The 19,094-nt window shown below is 56.9% G+C and overlaps 1 protein-coding gene across 1 annotated transcript; it reads left to right on the top strand.

Annotated features, from left to right (window-relative positions):
- Positions 1-3,840: 3,840 nt before the first annotated feature.
- RAB11B (RAB11B, member RAS oncogene family) lies at positions 3,841-14,838 on the top strand. Its single transcript, XM_029917769.1, has 5 exons — positions 3,841-4,076; positions 10,880-11,075; positions 11,881-12,074; positions 12,443-12,523; positions 13,833-14,838. The coding sequence occupies exons 1-5, from the start codon at positions 4,037-4,039 to the stop codon at positions 13,976-13,978; spliced, it is 657 nt and encodes a 218-aa protein (XP_029773629.1). The 5' UTR covers positions 3,841-4,036; the 3' UTR covers positions 13,979-14,838.
- Positions 14,839-19,094: the final 4,256 nt, after the last annotated feature.

Below are 19,094 nucleotides of genomic sequence, written 5' to 3'. Positions count from 1 at the left end.
GAGATGGATATGTAATAAAGCAAAATGTTAATAGTGGAATCTAGGTATTCTCTGTAAAATTCTTTCAATTTTTCTATGTATTTTTAAAACTTCACAATAAAACGTGGGCAGGAAAATTCTAGCCAGACCCCGTTGCCTTCTGACGGCTCTCAGCCTGCCTTGGGGCCCCATATAGAAAGGGGACATGAGGATTAGCAAACTGTTCAGGATGCATGTGTGAGCAGGAGAGAGTACGCCTCTCTCCCGGAGAGCTGATCAAATACTTCAAAACCGGGAAAAGGTTGGAACTTGCTCAGCATGCGGTGCAATGCAATCTAACGCACTGCCTACAACGGTGACTCATACCTTACGGACTGGCATAACGTGATGCCGCATCTCTAGGACGCATGTTCAGGAATGGCAACATTTGCCCGTGCCCCGAGGCCCAGCTGCTGTGTGTGTGTGTGTGTGTGTGTGTGTGTGTGTGTGTGCGCGTGCACACCCGCAAGCTCAGGTTTTTTGTTTTTTGTTTGTTTTTTTTCTTTTTGCTTAAGTAGGCTTCACACCCAGTGTGGGGCTTGAACTCAACCCTGAGATCAAGGGTCGGAAACTTTGGACACTTAATCGACTGAGCCGCCCAGGTGCCTCCTAGCTGCTGTTTTAATAGGGGAATATATATTTCCAATATCCATCCTATATTCTCCTCAAGATAGTAGGGGGGCCTCTTTCTGTAGAAGAAAAGTCCATGACTTTCCTGTCCTGTGAGTCTTCCTGGATGGTACAGGGGACAGTAACTTCCCTGGGGCCCTGGCTGAGTATGGGTGACGGACTCCTCAGTGGGGGGCCGGACCCTGTCCAGGCTCCTTGTCTGGGGGCGTCCTGTATGGGGCGGGCTTGCAGAGTCCCCCTGGAGCCCATGGTGGCCGGAGCTGGTGGGAAGCCCCGTGTGTGGCTGGCAGGGAGGGGGTCCCCTCACCTACGCCATCTTAATGCTCAAGCTCTGCCAAGAACCTTCGTCCCCCTAAAGCTGTCCCTTGTCCTTCTCTTCCATCTCCAGGAACAACATAAAGAACAGCCATGATTGGGAAGGAAGCAAGAGCCAAGATGTGAGTCCAGACCCATTCAACTCCAGAGCTGGAGCTCTCCAGCGACACCATTCTCCTGGTTGACTAGACTAGACTGTGTACTAAAGCTTGGTGGCCTCAGTTCCTGGATCTGGAAAATGGGGAGGGGGGCGGGGCACTGGTGCCCCACTCTCCCATCCCCAACCCTTCCTGTTCTCCTGATACTGTGAGGATCTCATGCAGCAGTGAGAAGCAGTCCAAACAGTGTTGGCTAATAGTGAGCACATAACACCCATCATCCTTATAAATACTGTTATTACTCTAAGCTCTGCTGGGGGGTGGGGGGAGGGGAGCCAGACCCAGACCCGAGAAAAAGCTTCAGGGTGGAGGTGGCTGTTGAGGCAATTTTCAAAGAAGGATGAAAATTGTACCAAGTAGGTCGGGGAGGGAGGTGGCATTCCAGGAAGACGGCATGGTGACATCAAAAGCCTAGGGACCTTGTCAGAAAGTGAAGTTCACTGGGGAACCAGTGCATAGCACCCCCTGCCTGCAGCATTTGGGCAGGAAGTCAGGCTGGTGACCTGGGGGGTGGGGTGGAGTGGGGTGGGGAGGGAGTTTGAGCAGGAAAGTGCAGGTCTTCAAGCCAGCTGCCCAGGAGCTTCCTGACCAAGCCTGGGAAGGTCCACTCTTGTCTGGCTCTGGTCTCGCTTTTTCACCTCCTCTGATCTCTTGGTCCCTGGACCCAACTCTCCAGCGACCATGGCCATCGGGCTGTTCAGATCCATCAGAGTCTCTCTCACTTGCTGTTGTGTCCCCCTGAAACGCTGTTCCCACCACTTCCTCCCTTTTCCCCAAACTTAGGGCCACTGCCACCTGCTCCAGGATGCCTTCCCTGGGTCCCTAGCTAAGGAACCCAACCATCACACAATGCAAGTTATTCCCCTCACTGCACGCTTCCCATTCTGAAAATAACTTGGGCATGTTGTTTACTGGTTTCTTGTCTGCCTGACTCCATCAGACTGTCGGCTCTGTCAGGGCCGGGACTTTGTCTTATTCAATACTGTATCCCTATCACCTAGAACGCTACCTGGCACTTAGTCCGTGCTTCGCAAATGTTTAGTAAAGGAAGAACCGAAAGATGTTTAAACAGGGGAGTGAGACTATCTGACTTATGTTTTAAAACATGGCTCTGGGGGCTCCTGGGTGGCTCAGGCGGTTAAGCTCTTGATTCTGGCTCAGGTTATGATCTCATGGTTGGGTTCATGAGTTTGAGCCCCTATAGAGCCTTCTTGGGATTCTTTCTCTCCCTCTCCTGCTTGCACATGCACTCTCTCTCTCAAATAAATAGACTTAAAATAATAAACGAAAAGGGTCCTTTGACCGGGGTGCCTGCCTGGCTTAGTCAGTAGAATATATGACTCTTGATCTCGGTGTGGTGAGTTTGAGCCCCATGTTGGGTGAACAGCTTTAAGGAGGAAAAAAAGATTCTTCTGACTGCTACAGGAAGAACAGACAATGTGGGGTGAGGGCAGAGCAGTGAGATCTGGGGACAGAAAACTGTACTGGTCCAGGGACTAATGATGGGGCCAGAAATTTAGGAGGGAGGAGGAACAGAATAAGGCAACTGAGGGAAAGGGGGAGAGGAAGAAGCAGAGGAGTAAGAGATGAGGAGAGAGGAGTCTGTAACCGTTGGCTGTGAGATGGGCATTGGAGCGGAATGGGGGGGTGAACAGTCACAGGGAGAGGGGGAGCCATGGAAAAAGACACCAAATTAGTGTCTAAGATGCTTGTTGGACAACCCAGGGATGAGGCCCAGGAGGCAATTATGATGATTATAATTATGGTTATAATAAAATAACTAGGGCAGAGCTCTCTGGTTACATTATTCATCACTGATCAACTATATATTGAGCACTGGGGACACAGCACCGACAGTGACAAGCAGTCCTTGCCTTCATGGGGACAATGTTCTGTTGGCAGGGGACTAAAGAGATTACTGGATCAAGAAAGAAATATGTAATTTTTTTTTTTTTTTTAATAAGCTCTGTGCCCAACGTGGGGCCCAAGCTCCCGACCCCAAGACCAAGAGTCATAGGCTCCACTGACTGGGCCCACCTGACACCCCCAAAAATACATAATCTAAAGTCCGGTAGTGTAAACCCTGGGGGTGGGAAGGTGGGGAGGCGAAATAAAACAAGGTGAGGGTTTAGAGAAGGGAAGATGATGTTGGAGAGAGTCTAAAGTCCAGGAAGGATTTGATAAATATTTGTTAAAGACGTAATGACAGAAACTGGATGGTTGTTTTACTATGTGTTTAGGGCACTGATCTAGTTATCCTCAAAAGATTCCAGGAGGGGAGTTTCTTCCATTATGTAGCAGAGAAAACTTAGGTAAAGGGGTATCTAAATGACTCACACATGTAGTGATGGAAACCCAACCAAGAGAGGCAAGGGAAACACTAGGTGGAAATCCCTCCTCCCCCACCAGCTCAGAGGCCCCCGGAAACGGTCATTTACTAGGGAGGAGGCAGAGCAGCGCGTATTGACCTATGACGTCACTGGAACGTTGAATAGCGTAACATCACCTGGACGTAGCCCCATTTCCCTTCCCGGACAGGTCCTCTGCTAATCCGGGACCGTCTGAACCAGGCCTCTCATTGGTTACCCTCTCCATCAATCTGTTTCATTCTTACAGTCTTCCGCCCCGCCTTCCAGAGCCCACCTCTGATAGGCTGACGGGGCCGTCACTTCAGAAAGGTCCGCATTCCTTCCGCCTTTCTCCAGGAGACCGAGGGCGAGAGGGGTGGATCCCAGGCAGCGCCCACCCCTGAGGCTGTGCTTCCGCCTGTAATTCGTTGCGCTGGGTGCCAGTCGCTACACCACCCGCCTCTTACTGGTCATCCAGCCGCCGCTCTGCGCGGTGCCGGCTCCGCCCCCGTTGGGTGTTTGTGGTGGGGCTGCGGAGTCGCCGATCCCGCCGGAAGCGCCAGGACAATGGGGACCCGGGACGACGAGTACGACTACCTATTCAAAGGTACGGTCGGTGGGACACAGACTGGCGAGGGGACGACGGCGAAGTGACGAGCCGGGGCTGCGCTCCAGACCGCTGGGCCCAGGCCGGAGCCCGGGACTTGGGGCCCGGCGGGTCAGGCAGCCGGGAAGGCCAGGGCAGTCTGGGCTCAGTCAGCTTTGCGGACCGGACCGGCGGCCTAGGGAGGCCCTGGGGGCCTTGGATGCGCCGAGGCGGGGCTGGGGCCTAGAGGGGGTGGGGCCCGAAGCGGTGGGAGAGGCCGTTAGGGGCGGGGCCTCCGGGAGCGGGGCCTCCCCAGCGTTTGGCGGGCCGGGCTGAGTGGAAAGCTCCCTTCGCGACGGGGGCGGGGCCGCCGGGGGCGGGGGCCAAGGCGTTGTGGGCGTGTCCAAGAAGTGGGCTTGGGCGGGGCAGGTGGGGGTGGTGCTCTCGCGGAGTGGGAGGAGCCATCCCTGATTGGTGGCAGGATGGCTGGGGGCGGGAAGAGAGGGCAAGGTAGGGGTTGAGGTGTGTTGTAGGGAACCCTGGAGTGGGGTGCTGACCCAGAATTGCTTGGAGGGGCGCCTGGCGGGGGGACTGTGTGCGAAGGCTTGCTGGTTAACTGCAACAAATATGTTTGAACTCTCAGAACTGTTAGTAGAACTGTCGAAGGAACTATTGAAGTACCCGCCCTTTCCCAAGCGCTTCCCGCACACAAATTCATCGCAGTGCTCACCCCAACCCTGTGAGGTCGTCGATATCATCCAGCCTTTCTGTGGACCTGGAAGTTGAGACCCAGAGAGAGAGGGCACGTGTTGGAGCGGGATTTGAACCCGCTTTACCACCTAAGGGAGTATATATGGGGCTAATAAGCCTATCAGACCACCTCCCCCACACATGCACACTGATGGGCCTGCCTTGCAACAACTCACTGGAAGATCCGGGGACAGAGGGCTCTAGAGCTGCGCTCAAGTGCGGCCTTGGCAGGTCAGGCAGCCATTGCTGGCCTGGCTCCCTCAGCCTGCAGCTCAGCTGGGAAGACTTTCTCCATCCACATCACTGGCGTTGTGCACTGATTTAAGAGTCACTGGCTTCATGGTGCCAACCTGTGCTTTGGCCAGGTCCTGTGCTGCCCGTTCTGGGCTCCCTGGCCGACAGTGGTTGCCCTTGGCAGCTAACCTTGGGCCCCCGTGAGGCACCTTTGCCCTGCCCTGTGAGGGTCTGCCTCCCACACCAGCTGTTAGCATCTTGCCGTCGTTGGGGAAGGCTGGCCATCACTGACCATCGTGTGTGTGGTATCCTCTAACTCGTTGGGGCCGGGAGCCTGGGTACCTTGCTTGGGGCTGTGGAGAGCCAGGTGGAGTGCTCCCTACCTGGCATATCCATGTGGTGAGAGGCCTCTGGGCTGAGGGAGGGCCCCTGCAGAGGCCCAGAGTTGTCGCACAGCACCATGGGCTGTGTGCAGGCCGATACATCAGTGGCAGGTGAAGCTGTGTGGTCAGCAGGTCTCTGTCCAAGGCCTGGTGCCAAATGACTGAGTCCTGGGGTATCATGATAGGGGTCGGGGAAGCTCTGTCTGGGCTTTGGGGCCTGGCGACAGGTGGACTGGACTCCCTCCTGCTGCAGCTGGTGCCCGGAGGCCACTGCTCCCCAGGTCCTGGCTGGTCACCCACCTAGATGGGGGGGCGGGGTGGACCCCCAGGAGTCACCTCCAGGTTTTGATGCTCCTTCACCACTTGTTATTTTCAAGCACTCGCTGTTATAAATAACTCAGCTCAATGTTTTTCCCAGTCATCTTTTGCCCTTTGGGTTATTTCTTTGAAGTCCATTCCCAGAAGTACAGTTACTGGGTCAGGGGCAGTGGGGCAGCCGTGTGCTTCCTGGAAACACAGATCTGGCTTCGGTAGTGATTGGCACGGGGTGGGGGTGGGGGCGGGGGCGAGGGCTGCCTGCCCTGCCCTCCTCCCCGACTAGCCTGGTTTCCTGAGCTGGCAGGTGCCCTGCTGACCTTGCTAAGCAGAGTTAGAAGTGAAAGTCTAACCCACAAGGTCACTGTTTCCCAAGCTGCGGTCATCTGAGACCTCCTGTCCACCTAGAGGCCTTATTGGAGGTCTCCCCATTGTCTTTTCAGGCATCTCTTTAAATCTGCTGCTTTTCACTCACTTAAACAGGGAAAAGGAAACTGGGTGGGTCTGGCACATACAGAAGGAAGGAGAGAAGCCAGCAGGTAGGCAAGCTACCAGTGATAAGACAGTGAGACAGAAACATGACCCTCCTAAGACCACAGGTGGCCTGCAGAGGAGCAGGTGTGGGCATTAGACAAGGGTCCAAGATGAGACCGCTCCAGGAGGGGTGACAGGGGCCAACTTTGTTTTTTAAATCAAATGTTTGTTTGTTTTTGAGACAGAGAGAGAGAATCCCAAGGAGGCTTCGTGCCATATGCACAGACCCAGTGCCGGGCTTGAACTCACCACCAGTGAGACCATGACCTGAGCCAAAACCAAGAGTCAGATCCTTAACCAACTGAGCCACCCAGGCGCCCCCACCAGGGGCCAGCTTTCTGACCTCAAGGCTCCCCAACCCTGCTGCCTGGTCAGAAGGGGACGTTGGGGAGGGGGGGGAGGGGACAGGGGGCAATGATCCTCCCGCCCCCAACCCTGTGTTCAGTGTCTCCCGGGCTTTAGTCACCTTCTGGCCCTTCCCTTGGCCACACTTCTCACCCGGGACACTGACAGCCCTGTTTAGCCCTCCCGCCACTGCCTTGGTTATGTCGGCAGCCATATCACGTACTGGCTCCCTTGACCTCCAAGACCAAGGCCAATAGATCCCCCCTGGGTGTTTTCCTCACTGCACATTCCCCTTCTCCCGCAGGAGTAAGGTTGTTTATTTGTGCCTAATTATAGATCCGCACGTTTATCCTGCTAACATTTTATGCTGTCAGCCACGGGTTGTTTTCCCAGTCTGCAGATCAATCCCCGGGGGCCACCTCTGACCTCTCTTCTCTAGACCAGGCTGTGAGATCCACGGTGGGAGCCGCTGTGTCCCCAAGGGCCACTGACGACTTCCTAGAGCCCCTGGCCACTCACCTGGCCCATGAGGATGTGGGCTGAAGTGAGACGCTGCTGAGGTAGCCCAGGACCTTGGCCTCCGCGCTTGGTCTACCCTTGGGCCCTCTTCAAGTCCTTTTGGGAAAGGGCGAGGAGAGAGTAGCAGCCAACACCCAGCAAACAGGCCAGTGCTCACTCCCCTCTGCTGAGTGCTCCTGAGGCAGCCTCCCGGCTCCCCAGCCTGGCAGGGCCCCCGCCAGACCCGCCAGTAAGGACACAAGTACACCATCTTCCCCCATTGGCAAATAGTGAGTGGCCTTGCCTATGTCCTGGCTTTGGGCACCTGTCCGTCCCCTGCTCTGATGTCCTAGGATGTGGCTGTGGCCTCCAAGCCCACTGGCCCCCAAGCTCCAGTTCCTGGGGCCTGGGACGGTCAGGGCTGGCATCCTGCAGCAGAGTCAGAATCCTGCTCTTCCTGGAGTTGGGGGGACAGCCCCTGTCACAGCCACTCAGCCCATGAGTGGCCCAAAGGCGGGCTCCAGGGGTGCCGTACTAACGTGGGGCAGGTCAGAGGACCCTGGTCCTTAGAAGGTGCCAGCTCGGGGCGTCTGGGTGGCTCAGTTGGTTAAGCGTCTGACTTTGGCTCAGGTTATGATCTCACGGTTCGTGGGTTTGAGCCCCTGTCTTTGGATTCTGTGGCTCCCTCTCTCTCTGACCCTCCCCTGATCATGCTCTCTCTCAAAAATAAATAAAACATTAAAAAAATTTTTTTAATTAAAAAAAATAGAAGGTGCCAGCTCTTTGTTTTTGCCAACTGGGCTCGCCTGCTCTGCCAGCCAAGTGGCACGTCCAGGGAGGCTGTTTCCCTGGCCGGTGATGCCACCAACTTCTGTGGCAATTCTGCGGGCTGTGTCCTCAAGGGCCCTTTATTTCCCTGGGACAACAGATCGCTTGTGCCCTGGACAATGCCGTTCTCATTCCAAGCCCGCACAAGGGGGCCAGCCTGGCCGCTGCCCCACCGGCCACCTCTTTGCATCGGGCACCGTGTGCCAGCGACTGTCCAAGCAGCCTGGCCTTCCCGTCGTTCGTCTGACCAGTGGCTGGTGGCTCTCATCCTGCGCTGGCCTCCTGTTTCTCACTGGGGGCCTCAGACCAGGAATTTGATCACTCTGGACTGAGTGTCCCCAGCCGTCCAGAGGGAATGATGACACAATCATTTGTCCATGGGGTGGCCCCGAGAATGCAGTCACAAAGCCTTCAGGGCTGAGCCTGGCCCGAGCTGCTAAAGGGATTGTTGGCTAGGCCAGGACAGAGTTGGCGGGGCCATGGGGACTCTGAAGTTGTCTAGTTGCGCCAAGGCTGGGAAGGGAGGGATCAGTGGGGTATAGAGGTGGGGACACAGGGCAGGGCCCAAAAGGGGCCCTCCTGCTCATCTCCTGTTCTATTCCTGAGGGCATAAAAATCGCGAGCACCCTCTCCAGCCTTGGCCAGGGCCCCACGGCCGCGTGGGAAGGAGGGGAGGGCTTGGGGGAGTAGGTGGGGGGCCCACGGCATGGCTGAGAGCCACAAGCCCATGTCCGTCCCTGCCTCTTTCCATCTTTCTCTGCTGTCAGCCCCGCAGTTTCCGCTGGGCGCCCACGGTGTCACGAGAGAACACTGGCCGTCATCACAGGCGTCTGGTCAGGCCACAGGGTGGTTTGAGGGGAGAGGTGAGGCCTCACCTGAGGGCTTTGAAGGATGAGCAGAGGGTTGCCAGCTACTCCAAGGGTCAGGATGCCGCCGTCCCCCCTGCCCCCGCTCCCTGCCCCCAGATCCCTGAGCTCAGCCCCGGTTGCAGAAGACGAGGGTTCAGGGTGACCCTGGGCAGGTCCGAGTCACTGTCTGGTGAGCATGGATGGGAGGTAGGAGCGAGCCCGCAAACGGGCATGAGCCCCCAACGCGTCAGGCTCGGGTTCTCTTGGTTCCTGACCTGGAAAGGCTACGGGAGACCTATGTGACGCAGAGCACATCAGGGGCCGTCTTAGTACAGTCCCCTTAAACCCGCTTCTTGCTCTTAGTCCTCTTGGCTCGAAAGCAGCTGACCGAGAGAGGGTGCTGGGTCCTGGGTGCCTTGTCTGCCTCCTCCTCACCTGTGGCCTGAGGAGGGTGACCTGGGCATCTTCCGGTTGCGGAGGGGCTGTGCCTGGGAGGCTCCACCAGCCGCCTTGGCATTTGTTCATTCAGCAGGCGTGGATTGGGTGCTTCCCGTGTGCCGGGCGCGGCGCCAGGTCCTGGGGACACGGCAGGGAAGGAGCCTGAGGTGCCTGCCCTTGCGGCCCAGTGGGAAGAAATAAATAAGCGAAGGCCGGAGTGGGAGAGAGCGGGGAGAGCTGGGGAGGAAGGGCAGGGAGTGGGCTTTTAAGAGGATGGCAGCGAAGGCCTCCCTGGTCGAGTGCCATCACAGGGACCCCGCGGAGGAGAGGAGGGCAGACACCAGGCGGGTACTGGGGAAGGATGGTCCAGGCAGAGTGCACCATGCCATGAATATCTCCTAGTCCCGGTGAGGAGGCCCGTGTGGCTGGAGCAGAGTGGGTGAGGGGAGGGCATGGGGCAGGTCGTACAAGGCTCTGTGGGTGGGCCTGGACTTGAACTTCTACCCCAGGAAGGTGGGCTCCGTGGAAGGCTGTGGGCAAAGGAGAGCAGGACCTGATTTAGGAGCTCGCGGGTGCCCTCTGGTGGCCTCCAGGAAAACAGCCTGGTGGTATGAGCATCACCACACCGGCTGGAGGGGGCGGCGGCGGGGGGAACCCGGTGTCCTAGACCAGAGTGGGAGCAGTGAGCGGGTCAGAAGCCATGGGAATTTGGGCATGCGCATATACAACTTCCCACCGAGGGAAAACTTTTAACTGGGGCTGTGGGTGACCAAGCCTACAGCTCCCATGGCTCTCCACTGGACAGACCCACCCTTGGGTGCCAGAGCCCAAGGCCCACACGTGGGGGTCAATGTGCTTTCCGCCTAGCGTCTCTGGTCAGACAGCCATGTATTATTTGCTCTACGTTGCACATAGAGCCGCATGCGCATGTGCAGCACACACACCAACGCAGACTCCAGTGTGCCCCGGGTCTAAGGACAGCGTCTTGGGCTCAGACCCCTCCTGGGCCATCCCATGTGGCCCTACCACTGGGCCTGGCGCATCTTGGCCCCTCGAGGCAATGCTTCTATGGCTGGGGCAGGAAACTTGAGAAAAAGAGTGATAAAGCCAGACCCTGGAGGGGCTGCTCTGCCCTGCTCATATCTCTTGCCCTGGATGTCTCTGCAGAAAGGGCTGCCTCTAGTGGCATGGGGGTGGCGGGCTCTGTCCCTTCCCAACTGCATCTAGAGGGCACATTCCTGTTCCGCATGAGCCAGCCGTGACTGTGCTGGGGCCCAATGAGGATTTGCTTGCAGCAGCTTTCCATATGGAAGGAGCGGGTGGGTGTGGGGATGAGGCTTCCCGTTTCCTGTTACAGCTCCAGAGACAGACCCCTAGGCTTCCCCTAGGTGCTTACCTACATGCCAGGTGCTGGTAGAGTTCTGATCCTGCCATTTCTCCTCTTGCGGAAAAAGGCAGCCCAGAGAGGTTACGTGACTTGCCCAAGGTTGCCCAGCCCTGGAGGTTTCTTGCCCACTGGGCTGCCGTGGAGGTTCAGGGGTTCAGACTGGGTGCTGCCGACCGTTCTGCAGGCGGACGTGGGTGGGGTACAGGCCTTGGCTCGGGGACGCTGGCCCACAGAGTCTCACCCGTGTCCCTCCTGCCCCCAAAGTGGTGCTCATCGGGGACTCTGGCGTGGGGAAGAGCAACCTGCTATCACGTTTCACCCGCAACGAGTTCAACCTGGAGAGCAAGAGCACCATCGGCGTGGAGTTCGCCACCCGCAGCATCCAGGTGGACGGCAAGACCATCAAGGCGCAGATCTGGGACACTGCCGGCCAGGAGCGCTACCGTGCCATCACCTCCGCGTGAGCAACAGGGCCGGGGTGGCGCAGGCGGCCACGGGCGGGAGGTCGCTGGGGGAATGGGTAGGAGTCACGAAGGAGAAGGAGAGAGCGTATAACTGAGGGTGGGGGGCCCAGGGTGGAGGGGCAGGACCCCCAGGAGCCCGGGGACCCTTGGGAAGACCAGTGTGCCCTGTGTCGGCCACCCTGTGACCCTGAGGTAGGCGTGTCCCTTGGAGCCTTAGACCCCTGGAGTCCTGATAGGCCGTGTGGTTTTGCTGGGAGCTGGCGGCTCGGTGAGAGCTGTTACCCCAGACTGGCCTGGGCGCCCGTGGCCGCTGCCAACCCCGCCCTCTGCGCTTCACCGCCCCTGCCCCTCCCCCCACCATCCCGCACCTGTCCTGTGCTCCCCGGCCACCAGTACCCACTGGGGCTGCCTCTTCCCAGACCTCCCGTGTCAGTCCGCTGCGTCCTCCGGACTTTCTCCGCTGGTCACTTTCTCCTGTCCATCCCTCGAGGCTGGCGTGTGTCCGTCAGCCTCCCTACGGGTCAGGCTGGCCGAGCCGCAGTGGGCGGCAGAGCTTTGGCTCAGTGGAGGCCTTCTCCTTCCCCCCTCTTGTGGCCCACCTGTGGGCATCCCCTGACCCTGGGTCCCAGACTGCTTCCTCTGGTCTGCTGAACCTGGGGGGCCGAGGCTGCACCTCGGGACACAGATGTCTCCCGTGAGGCCACCACGGCTGCCCCGCGGACGGGCCCATGCCTGCTGCCCACAGAGCCCCCCACAGGGCACAGACGGCTCAGGCTCGGGCCCTGTGCCCCGCCCCCACAGGTACTACCGTGGCGCAGTGGGCGCCCTGCTGGTGTATGACATCGCCAAGCACCTGACCTACGAGAACGTGGAACGCTGGCTGAAGGAGCTGCGGGACCACGCCGACAGCAACATTGTCATCATGCTGGTGGGCAACAAGAGTGACCTGCGCCACCTGAGGGCCGTGCCCACCGACGAGGCCCGGGCCTTTGCCGGTGAGCCACGCTGGGCTGGAGCGGGTGTGGCTGGGGGCTGCTGGGGCTTCACTCTGGGCCATCTGCCCCTGGGCTTCCCCCATGGGGCACATTCCAGAAGGTGGGACTGTGACTGAGGCATTGGAGAAGCGTCTGGAAGCCAGGCAGCACCCCCACCCGGGCTCCTGGTATCTTCCCTGTCTGTGCCCATGGCCTCAGCGCCAGCTTCCCCTTCCTGATGCGTGGGCATCTCAGTCCCCTCTCTTTGGTCCCAGCCGTTCTTTTCATGGGCCAGGCAAGCGGCCAGGCAAGCAAGGTCCCTGAGAGGGCACGGGACCGCACCCTCCACCATGTCCGCACTCACATGGGCAATATTCTTTTTGTTCCAGAAAAGAACAACTTGTCTTTCATTGAGACCTCGGCCTTGGATTCCACCAACGTAGAGGAAGCTTTCAAGAACATCCTCACAGGTGACGTCACAGGGCCTGGCTGCAGCACAGTGGTTCCGATGCCCCTGGAGGGTGGGCATGACAGGGGCACCTGCCACTCGGGTTGCCTGCTCCAGCACACAGTCCCTGGGGTTTTATTCTTTAAACCTGCAAGTCGGTCTGGATGTGAGGACAGACATGGCATGCTCCATGGGATCAGCCTGGACCCTGGCTCTGCTATCACTAAGGACCTAGAGACCCTCCCTACACGCAGCTTCTCCCTCCATCCAGCTTCTGCACCCAGCTTCTCCCTCTACCCAGCTTCTCCCTTCACCCAGCTTCTCCCTTCACCCAGCTTCTCCCTTCACCCAGCTTCTCCCTCTACCCAGCTTCTTCCACACCCAGCTTCTCCCTTCACCCAGCTTCTCCCTCTACCCAGCTTCTCCCTTCACCCAGCTTCTCCCTTCACCCAGCTTCTCCCTCCATCCAGCTTCTTCCTTCACCCAGCTTCTCCCTCTACCCAGCTTCTCCCTCTACCCAGCTTCTCCCTCTACTCAGCTTCTCCCTCTACCCAGTTTCTTCCACACCCAGCTTCTCCCTTCACCCAGCTTCTCCCTCCATCCAGGGTCTCCCTCCATCCAGCTTCTCCCCCACTCAGCTTCTCCCTTCACCCAGCTTCTCCCTCCATCCAGCTTCTTCCTTCACCCAGCTTCTCCCTTCACCCAGCTTCTCCCTCTACCCAGCTTCTCCCTCTACCCAGCTTCTTCCACACTCAGCTTCTCCCTTCACCCAGCTTCTCCTTCCATCCAGGGTCTCCCTCCATCCAGCTTCTCCCCCACTCAGCTTCTTTTGCACCCTGCTTCTCCCGTACCCAGCTTCTCCCTGCATCCGGCTTCTCCTACACTCAGCTTCTCCCTGCACCCAGCTTCTCCCGCACCCAGCTTTTCCCTGCACCCAGCTCCAGGGGGGCTCCACTGTGGCTCGACCAGAGAACAGCCAGCTTGGGACGCTGGGGAGGCAGGTGGCTTCAGGGGCACAGGGCCCCTGGGCTTCTGGGAGTTTATTCTGAGGAGGAGGGGCCTCTGAGCTTACAGGAGAAGAGGCTGGGAAGGGGGTACATCTGTGACCAGATAGGGGCCTCGCCTCTCTGAGCACACAGCCCTCACTGGATGAGGGTGGGGGCCTCCAGGAGCCCACCCCCTTCTGCTGCCCCCCTTGCCCTGACGGGGTCACAGTACGGGTTGTGGGCTCAGCCTCGGGGGTGCTCCCGGGAAGGCATGAGGTCCAGACGAGACCTGCGAGGGGGCCGGAGGTGCGGCGCGCTCACCTCCTGCTCCCCCGCCCCCCGCAGAGATCTACCGCATCGTGTCCCAGAAGCAGATCGCAGACCGCGCGGCCCATGACGAGTCCCCCGGCAACAACGTGGTGGACATCAGCGTACCGCCCACCACTGACGGACAGAAGCCCACCAAGCTGCAGTGCTGTCAGAACCTGTGACTGCCCCACGCCCCACCCGAGCGTGCGTGCACGTCCTCGTCCTCCGCCCGCACCCCCTCCCCACCACCCCCCTCCGCCCCTCCGTGACTGGCTCCTGCCCTCCCATCGAGCTCCGCATGGCTGGCTGGGGCCCAAGAAGAACAGGAGTGGGTGGCACGTGCCGGCCCGCTCGAGGAAAGCCAGGAGCACCCCCGTTTCTTCCGGGGTCTCTGTGCATCTCGGCGGGGGCGGGGAGGGCCAGCCGGAGGCGAGGAGGATGGGCGCGCCCAGCGGGCTTCTCCGGTTTTCCACGGCAGACTCCGGGGAGCATTTGCCTCCCGCCCTCCGTGGCCAGTTGGCCCATCTGGTCCGCGGTCCCCCTCCAGAACCCCCTTCCGGGCTGATGCTCGAAGAGCAAGTCGCCAGGGGGCCGGGGCGGGCGGACACTCTTGGCTCTCGGCACCCCTGCCCCCCCACGCACAGCCAGCGGCGGCACACGCCTTCGACCTCCCCCGTGCGTCCGCCTGTAGATTTACGCTGGGAGAAGGCCCCGTCTCCCCCCCCCTTCCTTTTGCACGCAGCGCGCTCTCCAGCCCTGACCTGTGCCCGCCCACCCCTCCCCGTCTGTCTTGTCTCCCGTCTGGTCAGGAACCTGTTTGCAAGTGAAGCAATATCTCCGTGTTTTGTATATACAACCGCTCTTGTAGTCTTTGGTTTTTTGTTATTGTAGAGAAACACAGATTCTTTATACACTTTGTAAGATTTTCGCCAAACCCCAGCTCTCGATCTCTTATTCTCCCTGTGGCCCCTGCACTGTTGCCCGGATGCCTCATTTCTTCAGCCCGTTACTAAAATGTATAATCCGACTTCCTGTACAGAAACCTGCGGCTGCGCCTTTGTCTTCTTTCTCTCCGCCAGGCGGCCGCCCGTGAGCCAGGGCTCCTCGCCACCCGCGTCCTGCCGCGGCCCGCGTAACCCTGGCGCGGCGGGGCCCCTCGGGGAGCCGGGAGACCAGGTCCAAGCCCCACGCGGGACAGTGCGGAGGCCCCTGGGGTCAGCTGGGGCCTTGGCCTGGGTGGGAGGGACGGGTCCTCCCCAAGCTGCCCCTGTGCCTGGAGGGTGCATTACATTTCCTGGCCCGGACCGAGGGCGCCTCCTGGCAGGGGGTGGGGTGAGCTGTGCCCACTGCTCCTCGTTCACAGCCCTGGGGTTGGACTGCCAACCCTGCCCTTGGCTGGCCACGCCTGCCTCATCACCTGGGGTCCCAGGTGCTCTGGAGAATGTTGGGGATACCAGAGCCCCCCGGCTCTCCGCGTCCCAGACTGACCTTTGAGGAGGGCTCAGTGGGAGGACTCTGGGGAGGGGTCCTCCCATGGGGAGGGAAGGCAGGTAGCCTGGAGTTCCTCTGCCTCTCCGCAGGATCCAGCTTCTCCCCTGGTACCTGTGGGCAGAGCCGGTCTTCCCGTTTCCCACTATATGGGAAGCAAGGCTATCCTCCCCACCCAGCCCTGCACTGGCCACGTGACCTGCCGTGTTTCCCCTCCTCCCTCCCCCAGCTGAGTGTGGACAGCTGTTTGAGAGGCTCCACCCTCTGGCATGAGGCCACTTACATACCCTTGACCCCTAGAAGAGCCACCAGAGAAGGGGGCCCAGTCTCTTCCAATTTCAGGCTGAATCGATCTGGGAAGCATGGGTGTGGGGGAGGGGGCAAAAAGTGGGGGCTTCAGGTGGGCCCAGGGAAGTAATGGGGCACCCTGGAGGGTTTCAGGTAGATCAAATTTTTCCCGAGCCTCTGTGATGGGCCAGGCCAGAGGCACAAACCCAGGAACAAGACTGACCCGACATTGTCCCCCTGGGGGGTCACACAGTCCAGTGATGCTATTTCAATTACTCTGATTTCAGAGATTTAATGAGGGCGGCATGTTCACTCAGTGCTAGGCACTATTCTTTTTTTTTTTTCCTTGGGAAAGTATACTTTATTTAAACACTCAGCTTCATTGTTGTAGGCACTATTCTTTTTTTTAATTTTTTTTTAATGTTTTATTTATTTTTGATACAGAGAGAGACAGAACATGAGAGGGGGAGGGGCAGAGAGAGAAGGAGACACAGAATCTGAAGCAGGCTCCAGGCTCTGAACTAGCTGTCAGCACAGAGCCCGATGCGGGGCTCAAACCCACGAACGTGAGATCTGACCTAGCCCGAAGCCGGAGGCTTAACCGACTGAGCCACCCAGGCACCCCATGTAGGCACTATTCTTAAGTCTCTCTTTTTTATGGTAAAATAAACACATTAAGTTGGCCATCTTGACCATTTTTCAACGTACAGTTGAGTGTTGAGTAGCCACCCCCACCATCCCTCTCCAGATCTTTCCATCTCCCCAAACTGTCCCCATGAGACACGGACTCCATGCCCTCCCACTCTCTGTCTATCTACTCTCTGTCTCTGGGGACCTGGGTACCTCCTGTGAGTAGGATCCTACGGTATTCGTTCTTCTGTGTCTGGTTTATTTCACCGAGCATACAGTCTTTAAGGTTCGGCCACGTTGTAGCAGGTGTTAGAATTTCCTTCCGGATAAAAGGGCTGAGGAAGAGCACATCGTATGAATACTCCTCTTCCTGTTTGTCAGTTCATCCGCCGACGGACACCGGGAATGTACAGACCTGTGTTCAGGTCCTGCTCTCCAGCCTTTCAGGCACATACCCAGAAACGCGACTGCTTGGGTCATGTGGGAATTCTGTGTTTACTTTTCTGAGGACCTGTGTCAACCTAAATAAATTCTGACCTGTAAAAGACAAGCACGTTCCACAAAACGTGAGTCTTTGACATGTCATAGTGTTCATAATGACCTTAGGAGGTGGGCATCCTTACTAGCTCTGATTTACAGACGAGGGTCAGAAGCGAGGGGCTTGCCCTGGGTCCCGCAACTTCTAGTAAGAAGCAAACAGGTTTCAACTTCAGAGCTGTTGGTGACCACTAAGCTATGGGACCTCCCCTAGGGCTTACTGAGTGCCTACTAGGAGCCAGAAAGCCCTAATAAATGGAGAAAATATGGGGAAGAATTTTTTTACATTAAGGAGATTTATTTATGAAAAATGTTTAAAATTTATTTTGAGAGAGAGAATCCCAGACAGCCTCTGTGCTGTCAGTTCGAACTGTAAGATCATGACTTGAGCTGAAATCAAGAGTTGATGCTTGGGGCGCCTGGGTGGCTCCGTTGGTTAAGCGTCCGGCTTCCAGCTTTGGCTCAGGTCATGAGCTCACGGTTCGTGGGTTCCAGCCCCACATCAGACTCTGTGCTGACAGCTCAGAGCCTGGAGCCTGCTTCAGATTCTGGGTCTCCCTCTCGCTCTGCCCCTCCCCTGCTTGTGCTGTCTCTCTCTGTCTCTCAAAAATAAAAAACATTTACAAAAAAAAAAGAGTTGATGCTTAACCGACTGAGCCACCCAGATGCTCCACAAAAGATTTTAAACACATAAAAGTGGAGAGAAGAGAATATCTAAAGAACCCCGGAAGCCCACCCGTCACCCAACTTCAACCAATCTGGTTTCACCCTATTCTCTACCTGTGTGCAAATCCCGCACACATTCCAGCCCTAAATATTTCAGTACATCTCTCTAAAATACAAAGACGTACGCCCGGGTGGCTAAGTTAGTTCAGCGTCTGACTCTTGATTCTAGCTCAGTTCATGATCCCCTGGTCGTGGGATCGAGCCCTGTGTTCAGTCCTGAGTTGGGCTCTGCACTGGTGGGGTGGAGGCACTTGGGATTTTCTCTCTCTCCCTCTCTGTCTCTCCGACACTTCCTTGCTCACATGGGCGCACATGCACTCTGTCTCTCATAAAATAAAATAAAATAAAATAAAATAAAATAAAATAAAATAAATAATAAAATAAAATAAAACAAAACAAAGACTTATTTTGGTGACATAGCCTCGATACTATTACCATGCCTAAAGAAATGAGCAGTAATTCTTTACGGTTTTTTTTTGATGTTTTATTTTTATTTTTGAGAGAGAGACGTGTGAGCAGGGGAGGGTCAGAGAGAGAGGGGACACAGAATTCGAAGCAGGCTCCAGGCTCCGAGCTGTCAGCACAGAGCCCGACATGGGGCTTGAACCCACGAGCCGTGAGATCATGACCTGAGCTCAAGCTGGCCGCTTAACTGATTGAGCCCCCAGGCGCCCCGAGCAGTAATTCTTTAATATCTATTATCCAGGCACTGATTATCTTCACTTTTTCTAATGATTGTGTGAATCAGTATTTAAACCTTGTCCCCCTTGGCTCATGTGTCTCCACAGTCCCTATAGATTCTTCTTTCAACTCTTATTTTTATTGTGTCCCCTCCCTTTTTTTTTTTTAAATAGGTCATTTGTATTGTAGTCTCTCCATCTGAATTTTTGCTGATGGCATCCCTCTGATCCCTTCCTTTTCGCTTTTTAAAAACTTGAGATAGGGGCGCCTGGGTGGCTCAGTCGGTTAAGCCTCCGACCTCAGTTCAGGTCGGATCTCACGTTGGTGGGTTCGAGCCCAGGCTCTGTGCTGACAGCTAGCTCAGAGCCTGGAGCCTGCTTCCGGTTCTGTGTCTCCCTCTCTCTCTGCCCCTCCCCATCTCATGCTCTGTCTCTCTCTGTATCAAAAATAAATAAAACATTTTAAAAAACTATTAAAAACATTTAAAAAATAAAAAATAAAAACTTGAGATAAAGTCCACGTAACCTAAAACTCTCCATTTCAAGCATTTAAAAATGTACATCCAGTGGTTTTGAGTACGTGCGCAAGGTTGTGCAAACATCACCAGACTCTAAATCGGAATTTTTTTCACCGCTCCAGAAAGAAACCCTGGACCCATGAAGCAGTTTCTCCCCGTTTCCCCTTCCTTCCCTGGTCCCCAGCAGCCACCAATCTGCTTCTTGTCTCTAGGGACCTATGGTGTCATTTAACATTTCCCTTTGTCCCGTGCATTTCCTATAAATGAATAGATCGGGAGGTCGATCAGATTCAGGACGGAGCTCCTTGGAGGCGATGTGCGCATGTGCGGGGAGGCAGGCGGTGTGTGTCTCATTTGTGGCTGTTGCAAAGTATCCCCTAGATTCACTGTCCACGAGGGTTACAGAACGGTGGTGTTCAAAACCTAGCCCC

The sequence above is a fragment of the Suricata suricatta genome, chromosome 12 (genome assembly GCF_006229205.1).
Source record: "Suricata suricatta isolate VVHF042 chromosome 12, meerkat_22Aug2017_6uvM2_HiC, whole genome shotgun sequence".
NCBI lineage: Eukaryota > Metazoa > Chordata > Mammalia > Carnivora > Herpestidae > Suricata > Suricata suricatta.
Note: the sequence above shows the minus strand (reverse complement) of the source record. Positions and strands in the feature narration are given on the sequence as shown.

Excerpts from the sequence above, each read along its gene's own strand:
- RAB11B (XM_029917769.1), top strand. The coding sequence starts at position 4,037 with ATGGGGACCCGGGACGACGAGTACGACTACCTATTCAAAG. Across the intron at positions 4,077-10,879 it reads GTACGACTACCTATTCAAAG|TGGTGCTCATCGGGGACTCT; the intron begins GTACGGTCGGTG and ends CTGCCCCCAAAG. Across the intron at positions 12,524-13,832 it reads TTTCAAGAACATCCTCACAG|AGATCTACCGCATCGTGTCC; the intron begins GTGACGTCACAG and ends CGCCCCCCGCAG.